This window comes from Carassius carassius, chromosome 4, assembly GCF_963082965.1.
Source record: "Carassius carassius chromosome 4, fCarCar2.1, whole genome shotgun sequence".
Taxonomy (NCBI): Eukaryota; Metazoa; Chordata; class Actinopteri; order Cypriniformes; family Cyprinidae; genus Carassius; species Carassius carassius.
In genome coordinates, this window is record NC_081758.1 from 40,654,780 (window position 1) to 40,676,084 (window position 21,305).

General features: G+C 36.8%; 3 protein-coding genes across 5 annotated transcripts in view; all 3 read right to left on the reverse strand.

The window, feature by feature from the left end:
* Nucleotides 1–1,089: 1,089 nt before the first annotated feature.
* LOC132131658 (P2X purinoceptor 7-like) lies at nt 1,090–2,398 on the reverse strand. The gene is made up of 4 exons (XM_059543724.1): nt 2,328–2,398; nt 2,043–2,112; nt 1,805–1,959; nt 1,090–1,580 (listed from the first exon to the last, which is right to left on the reverse strand). Exons 1-4 carry the CDS (start codon nt 2,348–2,350, stop codon nt 1,421–1,423), a joined length of 408 nt encoding a protein of 135 aa, XP_059399707.1. The 5' UTR covers nt 2,351–2,398; the 3' UTR covers nt 1,090–1,420.
* A 635-nt stretch (nt 2,399–3,033) lies between these two features.
* The window catches only part of LOC132140042 (paxillin-like), a 41,125-nt gene continuing 22,853 nt past the window's right edge, over nt 3,034–21,305 (reverse strand). For 2 of the 3 annotated variants that reach the window (XM_059548815.1, XM_059548814.1), the window contains exons 2-10: nt 16,584–16,789; nt 15,388–15,595; nt 15,088–15,280; nt 14,273–14,423; nt 7,993–8,151; nt 6,871–7,044; nt 5,681–5,762; nt 5,399–5,547; nt 3,034–4,457 (exon numbers count right to left, since the gene is read on the reverse strand). In XM_059548815.1, coding sequence (XP_059404798.1) covers nt 4,191–4,457; nt 5,399–5,547; nt 5,681–5,762; nt 6,871–7,044; nt 7,993–8,151; nt 14,273–14,423; nt 15,088–15,280; nt 15,388–15,595; nt 16,584–16,789 — 1,589 coding nt within the window. In that variant the 3' untranslated portion in view covers nt 3,034–4,190. Of the gene's footprint in view, nt 4,458–5,398; nt 5,548–5,680; nt 5,763–6,870; nt 7,045–7,992; nt 8,152–14,272; nt 14,424–15,087; nt 15,281–15,387; nt 15,596–16,583; nt 16,790–18,785; nt 18,978–21,305 lie in introns of those variants that run through there. The other variant, XM_059548817.1, reaches the window with a different exon arrangement.
* Nucleotides 9,755–11,655, reverse strand: LOC132140043 (uncharacterized). The gene is made up of 2 exons (XM_059548818.1): nt 10,897–11,655; nt 9,755–10,217 (listed from the first exon to the last, which is right to left on the reverse strand). Exons 1-2 carry the CDS (start codon nt 11,116–11,118, stop codon nt 9,903–9,905), a joined length of 537 nt encoding a protein of 178 aa, XP_059404801.1. The 5' UTR covers nt 11,119–11,655; the 3' UTR covers nt 9,755–9,902.

A 21,305-nucleotide genomic window follows, 5' to 3' on the forward strand; every position in this document is an offset into this window, starting at 1 on the left:
TAGCACAAAATTAGTTTCTCATACAGCTGTTGCGTCTTCCACGCCCCTCAAGACTTCATCAAAGAGACCTTGTCTGGACCTTGAGGAAGATGAAGATATCCTACAGGAATGCTCTTCAATACTAACAGCACAAGAGACTGATGTCACATTTAATCCTGCAGAGGCAGACACATCAGTAACAGAGCCAAAAGACTTGTCGTAAGTTTATATTATATTTTAGAATAATGCTTGTTTTAATTATAGCATATCTAATTTTTATGTAGTGCTTATGTAAATTAATGTTCATTTTTCACAATTGAAAAGGTATTTGTAAATGAAATAATAGCTTTGCAGTTACATGAGACTAAACATTTATAATGTAAAAAATGTTATGTTTATTAATTTATTAATTTACTGTTTACCAACTTTTCTCTATGTGTTGTCAGATATTTGCAGCTATGAAGTTACATCTTTTCAAGTATGACACCTTTCAGTGGACCTGAAAGAGTGGCTAAATGGACGTCTATGCTAAACCATATGCAAAATAAGCACACACATGAAGACAGCAATTTTCCAGCATGTCTACATGGAACAAGGAGAAGTCGAGACACAAAAAAGTGGCTAGCTGCTGGTATGTAGGCTAAAGAAGCAATAGTTACTTTTAAAAAATGTATGCAGATCATATAGCTTGCCTTTTTTTATTTAAAATTACATATCATACTATAGTAACACTTCCAATAATTTAGGAACACTGCCATATTTCAAGTTGGAGAGAGTTCTCTCCAACAAGAGAATTGTGAAGGATGTTGCCAAGCTAAGTCCGCACTTCCAGACTTCTTCTATCGAGGTTTTCCACAGTGTAATACTACGGTTTACACCAAAAAATGTGGTTTTTCCATTTCTGGGAATGTTGTGCAGGTAATGTTATTGTTGTAAAAATAAATTTACTTTTACATACACTGTAGACATTGTATGTTGAAAATGTATTTATTGCTTACAGACTATACCTGCACTACATTACAATGAGAATGCCGGGCGTCCTCAAGCCACAACAGCAGCTGCTCGACCGGTGTTCAAAGTGACCTTTCCAAAGGCCAAGAAGGGAGAATACCGGCTCAGAGAAGTTAAGACACAAGCAACATTCAGTATGTATAAAATGAGTTTACTTAACAAATTTACTACAAATGTACATATCTTTTTTGCATCGTTTCTTACAAGCTATTTGAAAACTCAATATTTTACTAATTAAAAACAAAATAAAATGTTATATTGCACAGGATATGTGGATGACCTGCTGGACCTTATATTTGATAAAAGTCTTTGTGGATCCTGCACCATATGTGGATGATGTTTTGAGGATACCAATATCACCAGCATTGTGTGCAGAGTATGACCGGCCAGAGAAGGAGGAGGCCATCTGTAGTAGGGTATCTCGGTTTAATCAATAGGTGGATCGAAAACCTACATAACTACCCTGGGCATCAGGAAACTCTCTTTGAATCCTCAGGACCACACAGGCTGGAATCACAACTCGAACTTTTCGTCCAAGGAAACCCCAGCACCAGCTCACAAAACTCCGATAAGCTAAAAATCTGTAACGACTAATGCACACACACACAGGCACGTCCTCAAAACAGGGTTCAAGGATTTTTCTGTGTTTTTTTCTTTCAAATATCTATCATTTGTTGTCTGGAGTTTATGTTTTGTTTTCACTGTAATTTCCTTTGAATATAACCTGGCAAATATTAGACTAAAAATTCAAACATTTGTAATATTTAGAATAAATAGACATTTTTTCTTAAATGTGCTAATCATTAACACTCACTGTTGTACTCCACGAAGTCGCAGGGGACCATAGTCAGCCCTGTAAATGTTAAAAGCGTTTTGTAACGAAAACACATTGAAACAAACTGGATCCATTTCGGGATGGTCTACCATACATGATGGAGTGACTTGAAGTTGTTTCATCCGTCTTGTAACCTTTGATACAACAAATAGCGTCAGACAGTTTTATGTCACGTATTATTTTTTTGCAACAATTACAAATGTAAATAAATTAATACCTGTTCTATCTCCCTGCAGCATATATTTTCTGGTTCTGTAGCCATCTTCTCACATTTGCCACATAAGCACCTGTACGACAAGTAATGTCAACATGACGCAACCGTTCCCTCGCATAAATATAATTTTGTTTGTACTTAGCAAACGTTATCACAGTATTTGTGTTTGTAGTTTCAAAAAATTTGCGCGAACGTTATCACAGTGTGTGTGTGTGTTGCACATCCATAATTGCAAAGGGGAGGCGATTAAAACTCTGTAAGTATTTATGCATAAATGTATCAAATAACCATTCAGAGACGTCCTGCTCCATTCTCAATTGTGTTTCTTCTGCCGGAGTCTCTTCTTCATCTGGGTCTGATTCCGGTTCAAACATGTTCGGCTGAATACCATACAAAACAGCGGGTCTCTCACTCTCAGCCCTTCTGCTTCTACCGACTGTTATTGCCATAGGTATGCAAGTTACGCCCTCATCCAAAGGCAGGGCGGGGATATGCAGCTCATTTATATTTAAGGCGGTACACACCAAAACAGCTCTTTTTAAAACAGGCCCCAAAAATGACATTTTCAGATGGTTATAATAAATCTACTGTGGGGTATTTTGTGCTGAAACTTCACAAATACATTCTGGGAACACCCAAGACCAATATTACATCTTGTAAAAAGGGGCATAATAGGTGCCCTTTAAAATTGAGTTTGGATTTTGATATTGGAATGTATGCATGAATGAACATTCTTTAGCATACTAGAAAACGTCATCCTGATTATTTTCGTGGAATTTTGAAAATATTAACGTTTATGTTAATGCATTTTGCCAGACACTTTTATCCAATGTGACTTTCATCGCATTCAAGGTATAAACTTGATCAGTGCATTTATTCCCTGGGAATGGAATTTATACAAAATGACATTAAAACACATAGAATAAAACATAACTTTTAGTGAGCTTTTAATGAGATTTCAATGCAAATAAATCAACAATTCGTAAATCAGTCATTCAGATCCTGGTATTTATTCAACGTCTTGTACAGTCCATTTAGACCCCAAGTTTCAAATACAATGTGCATGTCATCAGTAAGTATAGAACAAAATATGACATCACCCTGAAAAAGAAAATCTTTAAATTATGGAAAAACACAAGTCGGGTACATTTTTTGCAATCACTAATAATCCATAAAACTTTAATTTACTTGCATACAGTAGGAAATCAGATGAATTGAAATAAAGGCAAAAGGTGCATCACAAACTCATTACATACAAGAAATTAAGACAAAAATCATCGTAAGTAAATCACAAAACATGCCCGGTGGCAATAGGCACATTGTGGAACGCCACATACTCAATGAAACAGGCATATGGGCCCAAACTGGTATCTTTAAGGGGGCGTTTTATAAGAATAAAATATGTAATTATAACAGCAGAAGTAAGTTGATTCCACAGTTAAACTCTCTTAAAGGCATAAGGATGGAAGCTCAAACCACTCCAGCCATCCAGAAAAACAAAGACCACACATGAATATAAAAATAGAAACAATCGTCAACAAAAAAAAAGGTAAAAGAGCACACTTTATAAAGTGATCAGACAGAGAAATACATGCACAATAAAATCAGGACTGAGCAAACTCTCAAGAGTACCAAAAATTAGAAAAATATACAGAATATGGCATTGAGCTTTTGATGATGCCAAGCTGTTATTGCACCTTTATGAAAAACCTGATGTGGCCGATGGAGAAAAAAAAAAAGCTAAATCGAATAACAGAAAGTTTCGTAATACCAGAAAGCAGCAAAGAGATGCCTGAAATGTGCAAACAGAAATGTGCATGTTCAAGTTAAGCTCAGTGTGTGTGTAACAAGTACAAAAATAGATCTGGATTTGTCCAATGCAGTCGATAATATCTAAAATAGCTCCACGAAATTTAAGAACCATAATTTAGTCTCTAGATCAAGGGAAAGCATGTTAAAAAGGCTGTTAAAAATCGTCATAGCCTCCCTGAAGATTTACACTTCTCTGACAGTGCTTTGGCACAGGAACAAGCTGGTGTAATGCTCTCTATCGCCACAAGATGACACTGTGGCCAACTGGAAAACTCGACCCTTGGGACTTTGGGTATTGGTGTGCATGTTCAAACACACTTCTCTCAACACTACCAGACTCTAGCTGAAGAGCTTGACGAAGCAGTTTTGGCAGTAGGGTTTGTCGTTCTGCTCTTTGAACGTGCCCTTGTTCAGCTGTTTAAGGCAGAAGGCGCAGACGAAATGCTCGGGGTGAAACTTCTTGCCCATGGCGGTGATGCAGCGGCCGGTAATGGGCTTCTGACAGCCGGAGCAGAGGGAGCCGCGGTGCTCGTGGTAATGAGCCTCACAGTAGGGCTGCCCTTCATGCTCGAAGAAACTGCCGTTCACAAAGGGAATGAAACACTCCTGTGGAGGACAGAGTGAAAAGGCAGGAATGATTCAAATAATGCTACAATAAAACAGCACAGAGGATGCATGCAGCAACACAGAAACATCTGATATTAAAATGTGCATACATTCAAAACACACAGATGGCAACATAAACACCACAAATCTTCCAAAACCGATCCCAATACCTAGAAAGCAGCATGGCTTATGATTGATCACGTCGATATGAATTAATATACACTGCTGTTCAAAAGTGTGGGGGTTTTAGAAAGATTTTTAAATGTGTTTTAAAGAAGTATTTTCTGTTTATTAAGGCTGCATTTATTTGACCAAAAATACAGAAAAAAAACTAATATTGTAAAATATTATTACAATTTAAAATAATGGTTTTGTATTTGAATATACTTTGAAATGTAATTTATTTCTGTGATGAAAAGCTGAATTTTCAGCATCATTAATCCAGTCTTCAGTGTCACATGATCCTTCGGAAATCATTCTAATATTCTGATTTATTATCAATGTTGGAAACTGTTGTGATTCTTTTTTTCAGGATTCTTTGATGAATAAAATTGGGAACATGCATTTATTGAAAAAGTCTTTATTATCACTTTTTGTCAATTGAACACATCCTTGCTGAATAAAAACATTTATTTCTTTCAAAAAGAAAAAACTGTAGTGTATATTGTTACAAAAGATTTCTATTTTGAATAAATGCTGGTCTTCAAAGAATCCTGAAAAAAGTATCACAGGTAAAAAAAATATAAATATAAAAAAAAAAAAAAAAGTGAAAAAATCTGAATATAAAATAAATTCTGATTTATAACTATATAGACTCAGATATAGGTGTAATGCATTTAATGTATTTCAAGAACGTGATTAAAATTAAATGTATTTACATCAGCCCATGCCAAATATTGGCCTATTAATTGGCCCAGCTGATATATCAAACACATACTGACCCTGCAGACAAAACACTCAGGGTGCCAAAGAGCGTTAAGGGCCGAAATATAGTTCTCCAAGATGGCACGAGCACAACCGCCACATTTGGGGGCAAACATATCGAAATAGTCCTTCCTACAGTACGCCTTTCCCTCCTTCTCATGGAAACCTGCAGGAAATTGACAGAGAGAGAGAAAAAAGGTTGCCAAAGGCTTAAAACTATTTTAAAGAAGAAGAAAAAAAGCTGGTAGAAAAAGAAAACTAAAGAGAAGAAAAGAGGTTGAGAGGAGGAAGCTGCTTACCCTCAGGCCCAAAGAATGACCCGCACTGGGCACAAAAGAAATGCTCCGGATGCCAAGTCCTGTCTAATGCGGTCACCACTCTCTGCAGGAGGAAGTCAAAGCAGTTCATTGCAATGAAATTATGGTGAAACAAGAACAGGAACAGAAACAGAAAGCACAATTTGATTTGAAAGAATTTATGCAAAATGAAGACAAGAAAAACTACTAATAAGACAATTATTAACTATTATTGGTAATAACTGGCAAAGTGCTCATTACCCAGAGGTCATGCACCAACCTACATAAACAAAAATGTGAACCACTTGTGTTTTAGTAATATAAACTGCTCCAATCCAAACTACATGCTAAACAATGCTATTTTTCAACGTTATTCAGCTTTTTTGTGTGTGTATTATCTTGTTTTTACATGTGTATTTATCAGTTCTCATATAAACATCCAGTCATTAAGTGAGTCATATTAATTCAGGTATTCATGACTGATTCAATTAACTTCTGTGATATAGCTGACTCATTAAAAGAATCTGCTCATAAGAATCACAAACTAGTATGTTTTTGCATTCAGCCACCTCTTGACTTCTTGTTTTTTTATTGCCTTTTTAATTTGATTTTATGTGTGTACTTTATGTAAAATTTTGTGTTAATGTGTTTTTTTATCTCTATGTTATCATATAAACATCCAGTCAGTAAGTGATTCAAATCTGTGATTCGGGACTGATTCAATCATGTAACTCATATGTTCATGAATCTTTTCAAGCGACTCATTAAAAAGACCTTCTCGTAAGAACCATGTTAGTCAATCAGATTTTTGCATGCAGCCATGTATTGTATTGCTTTTGTATAATGTTGTGGTAGACAATGTTTGTAAATGCATCTTGTTTTAAGGATGTTTAGTCATTTTTTCTAAAAGAGCCATAAGAGTCTTATAATTATTTATTTTATGCACTTACATTCATGTTGTCAGCAGACTCTTCATGCATGTGTTGCATGCTTCTTTAAATCATACTTGACCTATTTAGACTGTCTTTAAGGGACTGTTTGTGTTTACAGGAGATCTGAAACCAAAGGTAAAGTGTGGCCGGCTATAGTAAGCACCATCACGACAGGGTGCTGATATATGAGACACTAACACACGTCCGTGAATGCCCCGTCTGTGACCGCTTAAAGGTGGGGATACGAAACCGAATCCTTACGTCCAGAATGGGTCCGTTGCAGTAGTAACAGCGTGGAGAGAAGAGGCTGTGGTAGTCCTTTTCACAGTATGGCTGGCCGTCTCGCTCAAAGAAGTTTTTGGAGCCGATTTCCTCCTGACAGTGAGTACACACAAAATGCTCCGGATGCCATGTCCGACCCATTGCTGTCACCACCTGAATGAGTCAAAGAAAACGAGGAGGGAAGTGTACGAGTTCAATTTAATAAAGTAAATAACAAAAGACATTTTGTTTAGCTTAATTAAGCCTACAAACTAAAACTTTCAAGGCCTGGTTCCACAGTCAGGGCTTAGACTAAGCCAGGTTTAGACCATAGTTCAATGTGGACATTTAAGTATCCTTTATAAAAAACATTACCGATGTGCATCTGAAAAAAAAACAGTGGCACTGATATATCTTAAAACATATCAGTGCAAGTTTCTTTCAGTTAAAACAGCTCAGACATGCATTTTAGTCTAGGACTTGGCTTAAGCTTTTTCTGTGAAACCGAGAGTGAGACTGATTTGATCAAAAACAATACAGTAATATGAAATATTACAAGTTAAAATAGTTTAATTATCTATTTTAATTCATGTTTAAAATGTAATTTATTGCTGTGTTAGAACAGGGATACATTTTTTTCAGGACTTTTGATGTAGAGAAAGAACAGTATTTTTCACAAAAATAAAGCAGCACAACTGTTCTTAATCAGCTTATCAGAATGATTTCTGAAGATCATGTGACACTGAAGACTGGAGTTAAAATTCAGCTTTGATCAGAAGAATAAATTATATTTAATAACAAATTATATATAAAACATACTCGAATAGAAAACACATTTGAAATTGCAAAAATATTTCACAATATTACTGCTTTTACAACAGTTTTTTGATCAATTAATTGCAGCCTTGGTGAGCATACGAGACTTTCAAATACATATTATATTTAAATTATTATTACTATTATTATTTTCAGATTTACCTTAAAAAAAAAAAAACTCTGACATACAAAATATACACATTGGTGGTGTTTTGGAGCACAGCGTCCGCTCTAGAGTACAATATCCAAAAAATCCAAATGGATAATAATTTGGCCAGTATAGGAGATTTTTAAGGGATTTCTCACCTGGCCAGCGATGGGTTTCTTGCAGGCTCCACAAACGCCTTTGGCAACAGTCTGGACACCCAGTCGATTGAGGTCTGACTGCAGGCTGCCCAACATGTTATCCAGTTTATTCCCCTGCTTTGGAACGCTGTTGGGGGAACTCTTGCCCTGAGCCATAATCTACAGGAAAAAAGAAATCATTTTCAATTTTTAATAAAAAATTTTAAAGACTGTTTCATTAAGCAAAGGAAATGAAGACAAATCCTTTACTGCACACACAGACACAAAATAAGCACTTTCTCCTAAGTACACATAATTACTACCATTCAGCAGATGCATTTATCACTTTTTTTTACTAGGTCAATCTTCATCAACGACATAATATTGATTATTCATGCCTAAACACTTGCAGGATTTGACACCACAACACCCACTGATACTCAACTAGTTTTGGAGACTCGACACTGAGAAGTGAAAATAAATGCTCTCTAATAAGTGGTTTAAGATTTATCCGTACAAGCCCCAAAACTGATGATCAACTTTGCACCATGGGAAATCAACTACCTTATTAAAATTCTCTTTTGGATGAATATTTTCTCAATATGACCATCAGCATGTGAAAAGATTTTTACCACGTCAATAACAACACAGCATGTACATTAAGAGCTGTTGAATTGCACATCTTTAATTGCACCATTTATTAATCAATCCATTATAGCATGTTAGTTTTATTAAACAACTACCACATGCACTTAAAGAAGCTCAAGTAGTTCTCAACTTCACCGAAACACTGAATCACTCATGTGAAATCAATTGTAATTAGCCACAGCGATGCATGTCATGGAAATGTTTACTGCATTTGTCTTATTTCACAGCCTTTGGAAGAGATCCATGATCCTGCACAAAGAAGCTATAGTTACCATTCATAAACAGCAAACCTGGTTAGACTTTATGCAACAGGCTTTTGAATCATGTCTTTTTATTAATTAAAGGAAACCAATCTCACACTCCCTACATAACCGACTACAGCGGGATCAAGAAGGTGTTAAAGACATAATCAGATGATAGTCCAAGAATGGTTATGGGTCAAAAAGGGCTGGTATCCCCATCTCTGTTCTCTCAATTCAAAGAATCGTGACACAGAAGCATTCTTCAGAAAGCAAAAATAGCAACCCACACATCCTCTGTTATTTCTGCATATGAACTCACACTTAAACAAGCTACTCTTGAAGCACTTCCTGACTTTCAACTTGCAGTATTAAGTCTAGAACATTCTGCTCAATTGTGGAAGACAGAGACCCTAACCCTAGTTACAAATTTGGTCTTAAAAGACAACTCTAACTGATAGCCAACAGATCAACAGTCTTTTCTGTGGTCACTAGCACTTCATGTACCAGGAATCAACAGGGAAAACAAGAGAAAACACAAAGACGGACTGTCTTCATGGGACATGTTGGCACTAGCAAACTATTTAATAAATGCTGAGACACTCCTAGTGCAAACGCTGTTTGGAGGTCAAACACATAACAACATGCGCTCCATATGCAACATGCTAGAAACCATGAAAGAATGGCTAGAAACAAGGCAGAGGGTTCCCAGTTTTCAAAATTACCATTTCAGTAGTTAAATAGTGTATATACATTTACTATAATTCAGAATGATTCACTAAAGATTCACTCAAATTAAATTGTGAACCACTTCAAGAAATTTTCTGAAAATAATCCACTCTCAGAATTATTCACTATGGCTTGTGGGCAAGTTTTACTCTACACAAACCCAACATACAACCTGCTTTCGTTTATTAATTTCCATTTAGACTTTTCCAGGGCCTAAAAAAAATCACTATTAATTCCAAGTTTTCCATGACTGTGGGAACCCTGAAGGCATAAATGCAAGCTCTGATCAGATGCAGATAGACAGAGAGAGCAAGTTCATGCCTGTACCGGTGGAAAAAGAGGTTCATATTCCGTTTGGCAGCCAACAGATGCTAAAACCTTGGGTGGAGGGGGCGGGGTCACAGGTTTAGGAGGAGATGGGGAAGGGCTGGGGATTTTAGGTGGAGGTGGAGCTGGAACTGGAGGAGCAGGAGGAAGTGGAGGAGGAGAGAGCTCCCTAGGGGGTGGGGGTGGGGGTGGAGGTGGTGGGGGGAGAGGAGCTGGCATCTGTTTCACAGGATCTTGCTTTTTTGGGACAGGATGGGTTAGGACTTTTTTCGGAGGACTGGGTGAGTCTGGAGGAATGATGATCTGATGGACAAAGAAACATGAAACATGTAGCAGGAAGTGAAAGGAGCACAAAATGCATAATAAAGTGCAACAATCAGGTTCTGGAAGTAAAAATCACATTCAATTTCTAAACAGGGAAATTAGATTTTTTTTCTTTTTATATACACAATAACTTTATAAACTTTTTAAGTCAGACCTGGTGTGAGCTCTGAGGTTTTAAAAGCAAAGGTATAGGCATCAGTTTGCATTATTAATTTAACGTATTTTTTAAAGAATTGCGGTAAACGGCAGAATTCCTGAAAAACTACATTACCCATAATGCTGTGAAGAAATTTCCTTCAATCATAGTTGTAACAAGCAAATTGCGCCAAAAGTGCTTGCATTAAGTACAACATATCACATAATCCATCAATCCGTCTTTTAACTCAATTTTTAAGTGCTTTTATGCTTCAAATAAAAGTTGTAACACTGTGATTCTCCTCGCCACTGGTTGGTTTGGTTCATGGCTTATAACACTTTAAAAATTCCCTATGGAAATTTTGTTTTTGAAAAGAATACTTCAGTAACCACTAGTGGACGTTGTTTCACTTTATTTGAAAATGTTCTATAAACACTAAAAAGCAAGTTTTATAAAACAAACCATTATAAGAAAGGTTGTTGTGTTAGTGTTTTGTGAGTTCCACCAGTAACCTTACGCTACCTTATCAACGGTTGGTGATACACCACCTTCCTCTCTTAAGCGCTGTGGGTTTGAACAGAGAATGACTCCTTCTGTGAGCCAATCAGCTGGCTGCTTTCGTAGCCGCTCAGTGCGACCAATTCCCAGTTTCCCTTGCAGCTCTTCAATGAGTAGATCCTGCGAGTTACTCTTGTTGATGATTAGAGGGCCCATTTTTCGTCGCATGTGGCCGTCACGAAACATAGGGTGGACGTTGGACGTTTCCTTTGTGCGTCTGATGACCGATTTAAGCTGCGGAAATGCAGCATTAATAAAGTGACCACCTTAAAGGTTTAGATCATGCAGTGCTTTCTATGTGAATGCCATTCAAAAACATTCAGTCCAAACGCCTCTAGAAAGCAACCCCACACTATTCTGGTTTGGGCCTATGCAATGCGTAGCCTCGAGCATCCTCTTTGTGACTCACAATAGAAAACATCTCTTACCTTCAACAAATGATGCAGGAGCATGTATAAAGACCATGAAACAAACACAACGTGCCAAAAGCAATGCAAAGCAAAACTGACAAAGCAAACTCAATTTTAACCTTAGAGTTGACATCGCAACCAAAATCACTAAATTCAATGCATTTAAACTTTTTAAATTGGATTGAAAACCCTTTCTTTTTTCAAATTCAGAGTGAATAAGTTCAATACAATACAAATTTAGATTTGATTAATAACCATTACATGCAATGTATTTTTAGATGCACTTCTAATGTTTAAATAAATGTTCATATGGAACAGACATTGCCCAGATATTGTACATTACTTAAATCAGAATTTTTTCTATCTGGCGATTTTTAGCTTTTTAAATGTTACTGGCAAACACAAGCAACATATGATTTAAAAGTTATATTTCAAGATCAATGCATATTTTTAATGCATCAAGAAAATAACTTAATTCATTAGATTTCACACATCAACTTTAGCAACTGCAAATCATTTTCATCATGCAAAACTATTGGGACTATGGAAAAAAAACACTTTGCAGAACATCTCCTGCATCAAGTGCCCTGAAGAAATGCAGAAGAAGTGAAGATGGAATGCAACTGCACAACGAAACTCCACTACAGAACTGCAAAGAAACAAGCAAGCCTAGCCTTGTTGTCCATTTAGCGCTATACACCTTGATGAGGAAGCGTGTCAGGGCATGCATTTGAACATCGCAAAGACTCCTTTCACAGAATCTTATCGACTGCATGCACCACACATACTTTGGATTACTGAATTCTCCACCTTTCCATAAACACGAGATGCAAAGCAATGCAACAGAAACCCAATTAAATGACTATCCCTCCAATTTTAGGAGCACCATGTGACGTTTGCATATGTGTATCAGGTTTTTGAGAGGCATATTTAACTTGCTAATGGTGGGTGCTTCTATCCAAGTAGGATGGAAAGGTTCAGATTGGGTATCAACAGGCCCCTTGGCCCAAGGATCAGGCTCATGTATTTGAGAAAGCATAAACAGCCGTATGTGGTTCAGCATGCTTTTTGCCCATGCTCGCTAAATTTAGGGGTGCAAACTGGAGACAGCCTGACAGAGTTGGTGCGCCTCATACTTGTCCAGAAGCGGAGAGCCTTTCAACCGCCGATGGCTGGAGAAGTGGAAGGTCCAGCGAAACATCTACCTCCCCAGGGAACGATGTGGGGTTTAGAGAGTCGTCCATCCAAGTGACATCTGTAATGCCACCCTGTGGAGTCAACTGATGAAGAAGTGCCAGAACATCATCATTCACCTCTGATGAGGCAGGAGCTCCTTCACCTAATTTCACCGGCTCTGGTTGGGAAAGACTGGACGTCAACAGCTTGTCCAGGGCTTCCTCCAGAAGATGCTTGGGGCAAGGAAGGCTTATTCCCAATATGCCCGGTTCAAAGCTCTCAGGTTTCTCTTTGGAAGGCTTCGGAGTTAATGTTAGGTTTGAAACTGGAGGAGTGGGCAGTGTAATAGTAGTTGGCACTGGACTCTTGCTAGTATTCCCTGGCTGGGGACTTGGGCTCTTGGCAAGGACTCCAGGGACTATAACTGGGCATGGGCTCTTTCGTACAATGACTGGACTAGAGGTTTTAGCAACTGTTACAGGACTAGGAATTTTCACATCAACAATTCGATTTGAGCTCTTGATCACTTGAGGAGGACTGGGGCTTTTAGCCACTTGTCTAGATATCCCTGGAGTCCTAGCTGGTGAGGAGGCCTTTGGTACCACAGCGGGACTACTTTTGGTGACCGAATCTGAACTTGAGGTTTTTGGATCGACAGTCTTGGGTGAACTGACTTCACATGTACGTAAACTTGATGTCAGAAGGCTTGAAGTTTTTGCAGATGGTTCAGGTGATAAAAGAGACACATGGGCTGTACTCTTTGTGTTAGAAACTACCAGGAGTTTCTCCGAATGGTTCTTGGAGGAAGTGTAGAACACCGTGGAGTTGGACTCTGGAGCAGCGGTTGAAGATTCCTCAACGATGTGGAGTTCCAGTAAAAATGGTGAGCAATTAGGGGAAGAGTGGGGAGGAACGCTGCGGTCAGATACCTCTGACTCTGGGACTGGGACAGAAGGGACTGTGAGATTCTCAGTCACCACAATATTGGAAAGTTCTGACTCTTTAGTGGATAACGAGTCCTCCTTAACTGACAGAGAGCCAGACTAGACAATCAACAGCAAGACAACAACAATAAAAAGAAAAGGAGAAAAGCATTTGAGTAGAAGGACTGATGAATTGACAAAAAGAGCATAAAACTTAGTGGCTTAATGTGATGCGTTATGTAATACCTCAACAAGTTTGGCTTATTTAGTCAATGTAACAAAGTATAAGTTGGTTTACCAACCTGCAGGCAAATACAATCACCAGAATTCCCAGATATAACATGACACCACAACCACAACATTCCAGATTCTCTCTTTTCGACCGCAGTGCGGCTCGCGTCCACGACAGATATTCTAACAAGACCTTCATATTGGACCCATTAAGGCATATAAACTTTTATTCATTTTAAAAGCCTTGATTGATCAGATTATCATTATCAACACTTATAGACACGCATATGATAAATCACAACATAGCTGATACCCCTGCAATACATTAAAAAGGAAAATCCAATGACAACTCATTAAAACCGCCCTTGTAAAGATTTAAGACATATTATATGCCAATAAATAAGAATAATATAAGCACTACAAAATCATTTTGCTAATTAAACACTTCGATTTTAAACACAAACGATTCCATGAGTGTGACTTAATTTATACGAATTAACTATTGTGTGGTAACGCAATGAATCACAGTTTGTTTGAAGGAAACATTTATAGGAAACATGAACAATAGCACTTATTTATCTCACTTTCTCTAAAACTTACATTGCTCTGAACTTTGAAGTCAGACAGTGAAGCCATGAGCTCATCAAGTTCTCGTGTCGCTGAGGAGGCAGAGATTCTAGCCTGCTGCTGGGCAGGAGTCTCTTCCTGAACTTCCCTCGACTCAGGAACCACTGGTACTGATGGGGCGGGTCTGTAAATGTTTCACATTTAAAAATGGGATGTAAGAAAAGGTCTAAACCACAGATAGGAATCTTCACTTGATCACAACTTTTCTACTCATTTGCACACTAGAGTGTCCAAAAGACCACAATGAAAATCTAGTATCCAAAGTTGTATTTAAACTCAAAATAAACTAAAACATAGGACTATTTTCTCAAATTAAGAGAAGAAATATCAATAAAATATTTTACCTTTTTAATTTATTTACTAAAAAGTGGTAAAACGCTACCAGTCAAAAGTTTGGAATAATTAAGATGTTTAATGTTTTTGTAAGACGTGTTCAACAAGGCTGCATTTATTTGGAAATTCAGCTTTGATAACAGGAATAAATTACATTTTAGTAGAAAACAGACAACTGTTCCTTTAAATTGTAATAATTTTTTCACGAAATGACGGTTTTTATTTTTGATAAATGCAGCCATGGAGAGCAAAAAGACTTATTTTTAAAAACATTAAAAAAAAGACACTTCTGACTGGTAATGCACACAAATATATTTATATATATCTATATCTATATATCTATATAGATAGATATAGATGTAGATATAGATATATGTATATATATACAGATACATACATACATACAAACATACTTAAAAAAATATAGAAATGAATGTTTTCAGCAGTGTGCTTACGCAGGGGCCGGAACAGAGCTTTCCAACTCATTTAGCAGGCTCTCCACACTGGGTCTGACGTCCTCTATCCCTCGTCCGGGTGCACTGCGTTTGGGTTTCTCTATCTTGGGAGGAGGTGCTTTCACTACTGATGAGACGCCGTTTTCTGGGACATAGCGCTGGGTGTTGCTGGCTGGTTTGGGTAGGTAGGCCTCTGTGCAACACAACATGGAAAAACATCTATTGGATATGTTTGACATAGTGTGAAAATGTTGAATTGATGTTAAACAACCCATTAACGCTGAGGTTTAAAGCGCTCACCTTCAGTAGGGAAGGAGGGTGTGCTGTGCTGTACGGCGTTGAGCTCCAGCAGCAGACGGTCCAGCTCTGACAGGTTACTGCCCAATGATGAGCTCATGACGGCGGCGGAGGAGTCAGTAGTCTTCTGCTTATTGGGGAAACTATAGACGTGCTCTGCTTCAGATTGTGACACACGAGGACTGGCGCTTTTCGGAGCTGAGCTGAAAGACTTGAGGAAAGAAAACAAAGTTGATTTACTTTAAGGCACTAAAGCATAAATGGGGAAATATTACCAAAAAAAGAAAAGAGAAAGAAATGTGTTTAACGGTACAACAAGAGACTGCTTAATGCAGTCTCTCCAAATGTTAATGTTTTTCTTTTATTTATTTTTTTAGCTTTGTACAATAAGTGTTGCATGAGAATTCTTAAAAAAGTGAAATCATGTGGGACTGAACTATGCTTTTAATAATTCCTTTATTTTGATTTGGCCTCTATATGTGATCCCACAGAGCCCAAAACATGCATTTAAATGAATAAATATCACCTGTATGAAAGCTATCAAAAAGATCTGATGTCTAGCGCCAAACATTTAATAACACATACATATAAACACCTATATTTGCATAACACTGCAGATTTAATATCGAGAAACTTAACCCAAACTGATCTGTTAATTATAACAGACATAATTCAAATCAATGCAAAAATATAATACTCAAGGCAGTCACGTGGTTAAAATTTAAAAACCTTTTATAAACCGGGCTATTTCATTATAAAATTGTTAGCCATCATGTTTCAGCTTCTCACAGCCTTCCTCAGATCACCTAATCGAATCATCTTAAAGATACAGCTGCAAAAACAGTCGGATTACTTCTCAAGAGTCACTGAGAGAGTGGAGAACCATTGCAAAAAACTAAATTATGACCGTTTTTAGTCCAAGAATGCTTAATTAACATTTTAAGTGAACTTAAATGCTACAAATATGTATAATATGGCATTCAAGAAACCTTGAAATGTTGAACCTGGTTAAATGGCACAAGTCTCTGGAGCGACCGAAGATGAAGTGCTTTGCTCGAGGGCACAACAGGCTGAATGTGGAACAGGACGGCTTCTGCTATTTGTCATAAGGTTAAAGGATAACCAGCAGCCTCATATAAAGACCAGCAGAAAGCTCTAGGGAATAAAGAAACGCTTCAGGAAGTAATGGTGCATTTTACCTGGGTTGATGAGTGCTTTGATTCTGGCTTTTCTACCCAAGATCCATTCAGTGTTTGAGCAGGAGGAGAGGTTAGTGGAGGTGGGGAGGACACGTCCTGATGCGAGTCTTTTCTTGTGGGGTAAGAATATGGCGTCTCTTCTGGCAGAAAAACAGCTTGTTTGGAAATGTGGGAGGTTGTGGACTCCAAATCCGCAAGAAGAGCATCTAAAAAAACAAGGGAATCAAAATATTGGGTTGATTCTCAGAGCTGGATGTTTTTTTAATGCCATACCGGATTCCTTGGCTGTTTTCATGGCGAGTAACAACTAGAAATGGTATTAAAGAGCGATTAAAAATCGATCTAAATGTAGCTTTAGATAAAAACTGACATTACATTTTTTTTTTTTTTTTTTTTTACTATTCACCAAACTTCTGTATGTTGGATGATACAGATTTCACAAGAGAACTTAAACCAACAACAAAAAAATTCTGAAGCCTATAGGGCTGTTTAAATCCATAACCTCAAGTATTCAGATGTTTGCTTTAGATTCAGGTTCCCTGGGGTGGTTTTGTGCAAGAACACCATAAATCTATGAGAAATCAAAAAGGTTGCTCCTGAATAACCCTGTGTCAACTTGACTCTATAAAGGCTGTTCAAAACATGGCTCTCGCAGCTGGATCGGAGGGATAATTCTGAATCACATGATCAGGATTGTGAAATCACTACAGGCTTCTCTCATACGGGGTGTGGCGAGAGCGCCAACCTCTTGTGTAAAGACTGCTCTGAAACAGCATGCCTACAGGCATAGATTCAGCAGGAAGTAAGGCGCAAAATGCATGTGCATAAATGGACAGACCTCATAATGCACACATAAAATCACCATTAAAAAGCCATAAGCTCAGGAATAGAACAGAAAGCACTTAACACAATCAGGTAAACTTGTAAAACATGCTCTTAAGTGACTGTCAATACATCTCTGGTTTAAAAGTCCTTCACTTAGCAACTTCTAAGATAAGGCATCTTTAGAGCACAGTTGCATCATCATCTTTGCTAACAAGTGTGTCACACCACCTCTATACAGGAAGTGATTGAGGTCATATTTTATTGATAATGTGTGAAAAAGTTTAGAATAAAAGTCAGAGAGCCAGAAATATCATGCTCCTAGGATATTCAAATAGAAAACATATAAAGTTTAGAGCATATTAATTCATAATTACATAACTAACACAATTCATAGCAAATTAATTTATAAATATAAAATGCATAAAATTCAACTCAGAATTTTTTTTTTTTTACAAGCATTTAACTCATAAAATTCTTAGCAAGTGAATTCATATAATGTATATAATTTAGAGAAAATATATTCTGAAATGTATCAAAATCTAGAGTAAATTATTCATATTACATTTAATATTCAGAGCATATTAATTCAAAAATATATAACGCAGAAGCAAATAAATTCATAAATATATAATGCAAAAATGTCAGAGCAAATTAATAATAATAAATATATAATAATGCACAGTAAATGAATTCATCAATATTTATCTCATTAAATTCCAGATTAAATCAATTCATAAATATAACAATATTCATAAAGATAAAATATTTTATCAATTTCAGAGGGAGTGAATGAATTCATGAATAAATAATAAAAAAAAATTCAGAGTATGTATATTAATTTATAAATATATTACATAATTCAGACCAAATCAGTGTATAAATATATAATGCACAAAAAAAAGAACAATTAATTCAGATATAATTAAAAAAAAAATCAGACAAATGTGAAGAACAAAGTAGCTAGAGTTTCTGTGCAGTACATAAATAATATAAAGAGTTGTGTCAAATAAGGCATCGATTGTCAGTGATGATTTGATTGTAAGTTTTGATGTTCTTCCACATGCCGTTCACGCCTAGTGTAGACACATGATATTAATTTAGATGTTAGGTGTTCGGTTTATCTAGAACCATACATGTTATAGTCCAAACTCAAACAAGACGAGTAAAAACATCAAACTCAACAATCAACCTCTGTAAGCAGGTAAACGTTGGTCAGTCCACAGACACACAACACTTTGTTAAATCACACAATATCAACCGTCAACAACAGCCGATCCCCAAAATCCCCATTACAGCCACAAACACATGAAGCCACAATCCCAAAGGAACAACCAAGTGAATACAAAGAGCAGGAACGGATTGAAGCTGGTTACTTACAGTGTGTTGGGACAGACAGAAACACCCTGCCGAGCTCTGAGTCTTTACCTTTGCACTTTATCTCAGACAGGAGGAGCTACGACAAAAAGTGGAAAAAAACAGATAGGAAAAGGATGGAATATCCAAGAGTGACAGAACGATCTAGACAGAAGAGGAGAAGAAAGGGAAAACGGAGCACTTTGAGACAGGACAAGTATCGGAGACTCTTCTGCGTTCAGTAGCAGGGACTGTGGAGTCGTCCGAGGGAAGGGCGGGCGGGCAGGAGGCTGTTTCTCAACAGGTGCTAACTTTAACTTCCCCTCCACAGAGCACATAGTAAAAATGCTGCGGTATATAACCTGCCTGCAGCTCTGTACAGGTCACCAATCTGGTCAAGCGAGAGAGAGAGAGAGAGACGCTGCTACCATTAGACCAACAGATTAACTTGCAAAATAACTCGGTCAGTGATACTACAGTACTACCATTTGCCAAATAAATGTGAATATTATTTACAACAGCAAGGACCGTAAGACTTTGAGACTTGAATCTGCTCATATCTTAACTGTTTGTTCAGCACTCGGCCTGATGAGGGAGTGGCAAAGGAAACATTAACCCATATTTCTCTCTCTTTCTCTTTCTCTCTCTCTCCAGTCTCTGCTGTTTCTCTGTTTACATCCATTACATTGATATTAGCAATCAATCTCAATTTAAGGGATAGGTCATCTAAAAATAAAAATTCTGTTACTATTTACTCACCCTCAAGTTGTTCTAAAACAGCTTCTTTCTTCTGTTGAACATAAAAAAAATGATATTTTGAAGAAAGCGTGTAACCAAACAGTTGATGGTGGCCACTGACTCACATTCACATAGAAAAAAAATACTACGGAAGTCAAAGGGGACCATCAGCTGTTTGGTAAAGGTTTGTTACAACTTGAAAGTGAATAAATGATGACAGAACTTTCATTTTAGGGTGAACTATCCCTTTAAGAATTAAGCATCATAAATCCTTTGACAAAAAAAGGCTGTATGTCTTATATATATATATATATATATTAGTGTTGTCAAAAGACCCGGTACTTTGGTACCAAGTCGGTACTAAAAATATGTAAATGTGACGGTACCAGGTTTCTTTAAGTACCGGTAGTACCGAGGTCCGGTTCAAACCCGGTTCATCGCTATGATTTCCGCGAAGCAGAAAACGAGGACGGAATCTCAAAATCCAGTCATGAAAATGAAACTTACATTTTAATATGGACAGTCATGGAATTTGTCAAAGTTAGCATAAATTAATCAAATCTCCATATGGACCAGTATCTGTAAATGTTAAGCCGCAAAAGTTGTTTGAAATATGAATCCGTGTTCTGCGCGTCTCTGTGTGAATTAATGAATGGCAGAGACGTGCGGGTTTGTTTACTACATAGACTGAAGCGCATGACGCTTGCATTAATTTCAGCATCTGAGCTTCAGAGTTCTCTCTCCATCAAGCGATCTGAACTTTTCAGTTCATCTCAATGGACGCACAGCGCACCTGTATTTGATGCTCTGTAAACTCTTTGTAAAGGCGCACGAGTCACCGTCGCTTTACTGATAGCGCTGTTTCTCACACATGCAAAGAGAGAGAGCGACAGTCTTACCACGCTGAATCGACACGCTATATGTAAACTATTCTTTGTTGTCTTCTCCTGTCAAAATAATGGAGTTCATTTAGAATTATTCATATTCATTTTCAAACAAGCAGAAGACATACCGGTTTCTCCGGTAGTGGGCGGAGCTAATGCGCAAATGGCAATTTCATTGGCTGGCGCTGATCTCTTACCGTCCCTGTTTTGATTTCAGCAAATCAGTTTGACTGAAATATTACTATTATTTAGTAAAATGTATGTGATACTGCTACTACTGTTGAAAAAGTTTATAAAACTTTATTTTTAAAATAAATAAATCACAATATGTCTTCCATGTTTTAATTTTAATAGCAAATCCCCTTTATTTACCAAAAATAAAATGTGTTCAAATTTAATAAATTAAAAGACAAATTAAATTTGGGTGAAACTTGTTTACTGTTTTTCATAATTATATAACTTGTAGAAAAACTTTAAACACAATTGGAAGTAAGTATAAAGAATGGCATTGGTTCTATTTTTAGTGCTAAAAAGTTATTTTTTTTAATTTTTAAATATATATATATCATACATAAAAAATTATCAAATCATGTTTATTGGATAAGGATTTTTAAATACCACTTAGAGACTCCTCTAAAAAAAATATTTCTAGTCACTGAAACATAGATATGTTGAGATGTTTTTTGACATAGATGTTTTTAAGATTTGCATGGTTGCAAATTACAATTTTTTAAATGCCCTTATTTTTCCAGGTTTTTATGACGATGAGTATTATCTTCTGATAAACATAAGCTAATTAAAATATATAAAATATATAAATTATAAATATAAATAAATAATATTATAAATAATAAAAGCCACAAAAACACAGTTCACACATACACATATATATATAACATTTTTTATTTATTTGGACACATTG

Coding starts and splice junctions, on each gene's coding strand:
- LOC132131658 (XM_059543724.1), bottom strand. CDS start 2,350: ATGGAGCAGGACGTCTCTGAATG. Junction 2,113..2,327: donor GAGCAGGACGTCTCTGAATG/GTTATTTGATAC, acceptor CTTGTCGTACAG/GTGCTTATGTGGCAAATGTG. Junction 1,581..1,804: donor CGACTTCGTGGAGTACAACA/GTGAGTGTTAAT, acceptor TGTGTGCATTAG/TCGTTACAGATTTTTAGCTT.
- LOC132140043 (XM_059548818.1), bottom strand. CDS start 11,118: ATGTTTCGTGACGGCCACATGCGACGAAAAATGGGCCCTCTAATCATC. Junction 10,218..10,896: donor TATCACCAACCGTTGATAAG/GTAGCGTAAGGT, acceptor TTTGTCCATCAG/ATCATCATTCCTCCAGACTC.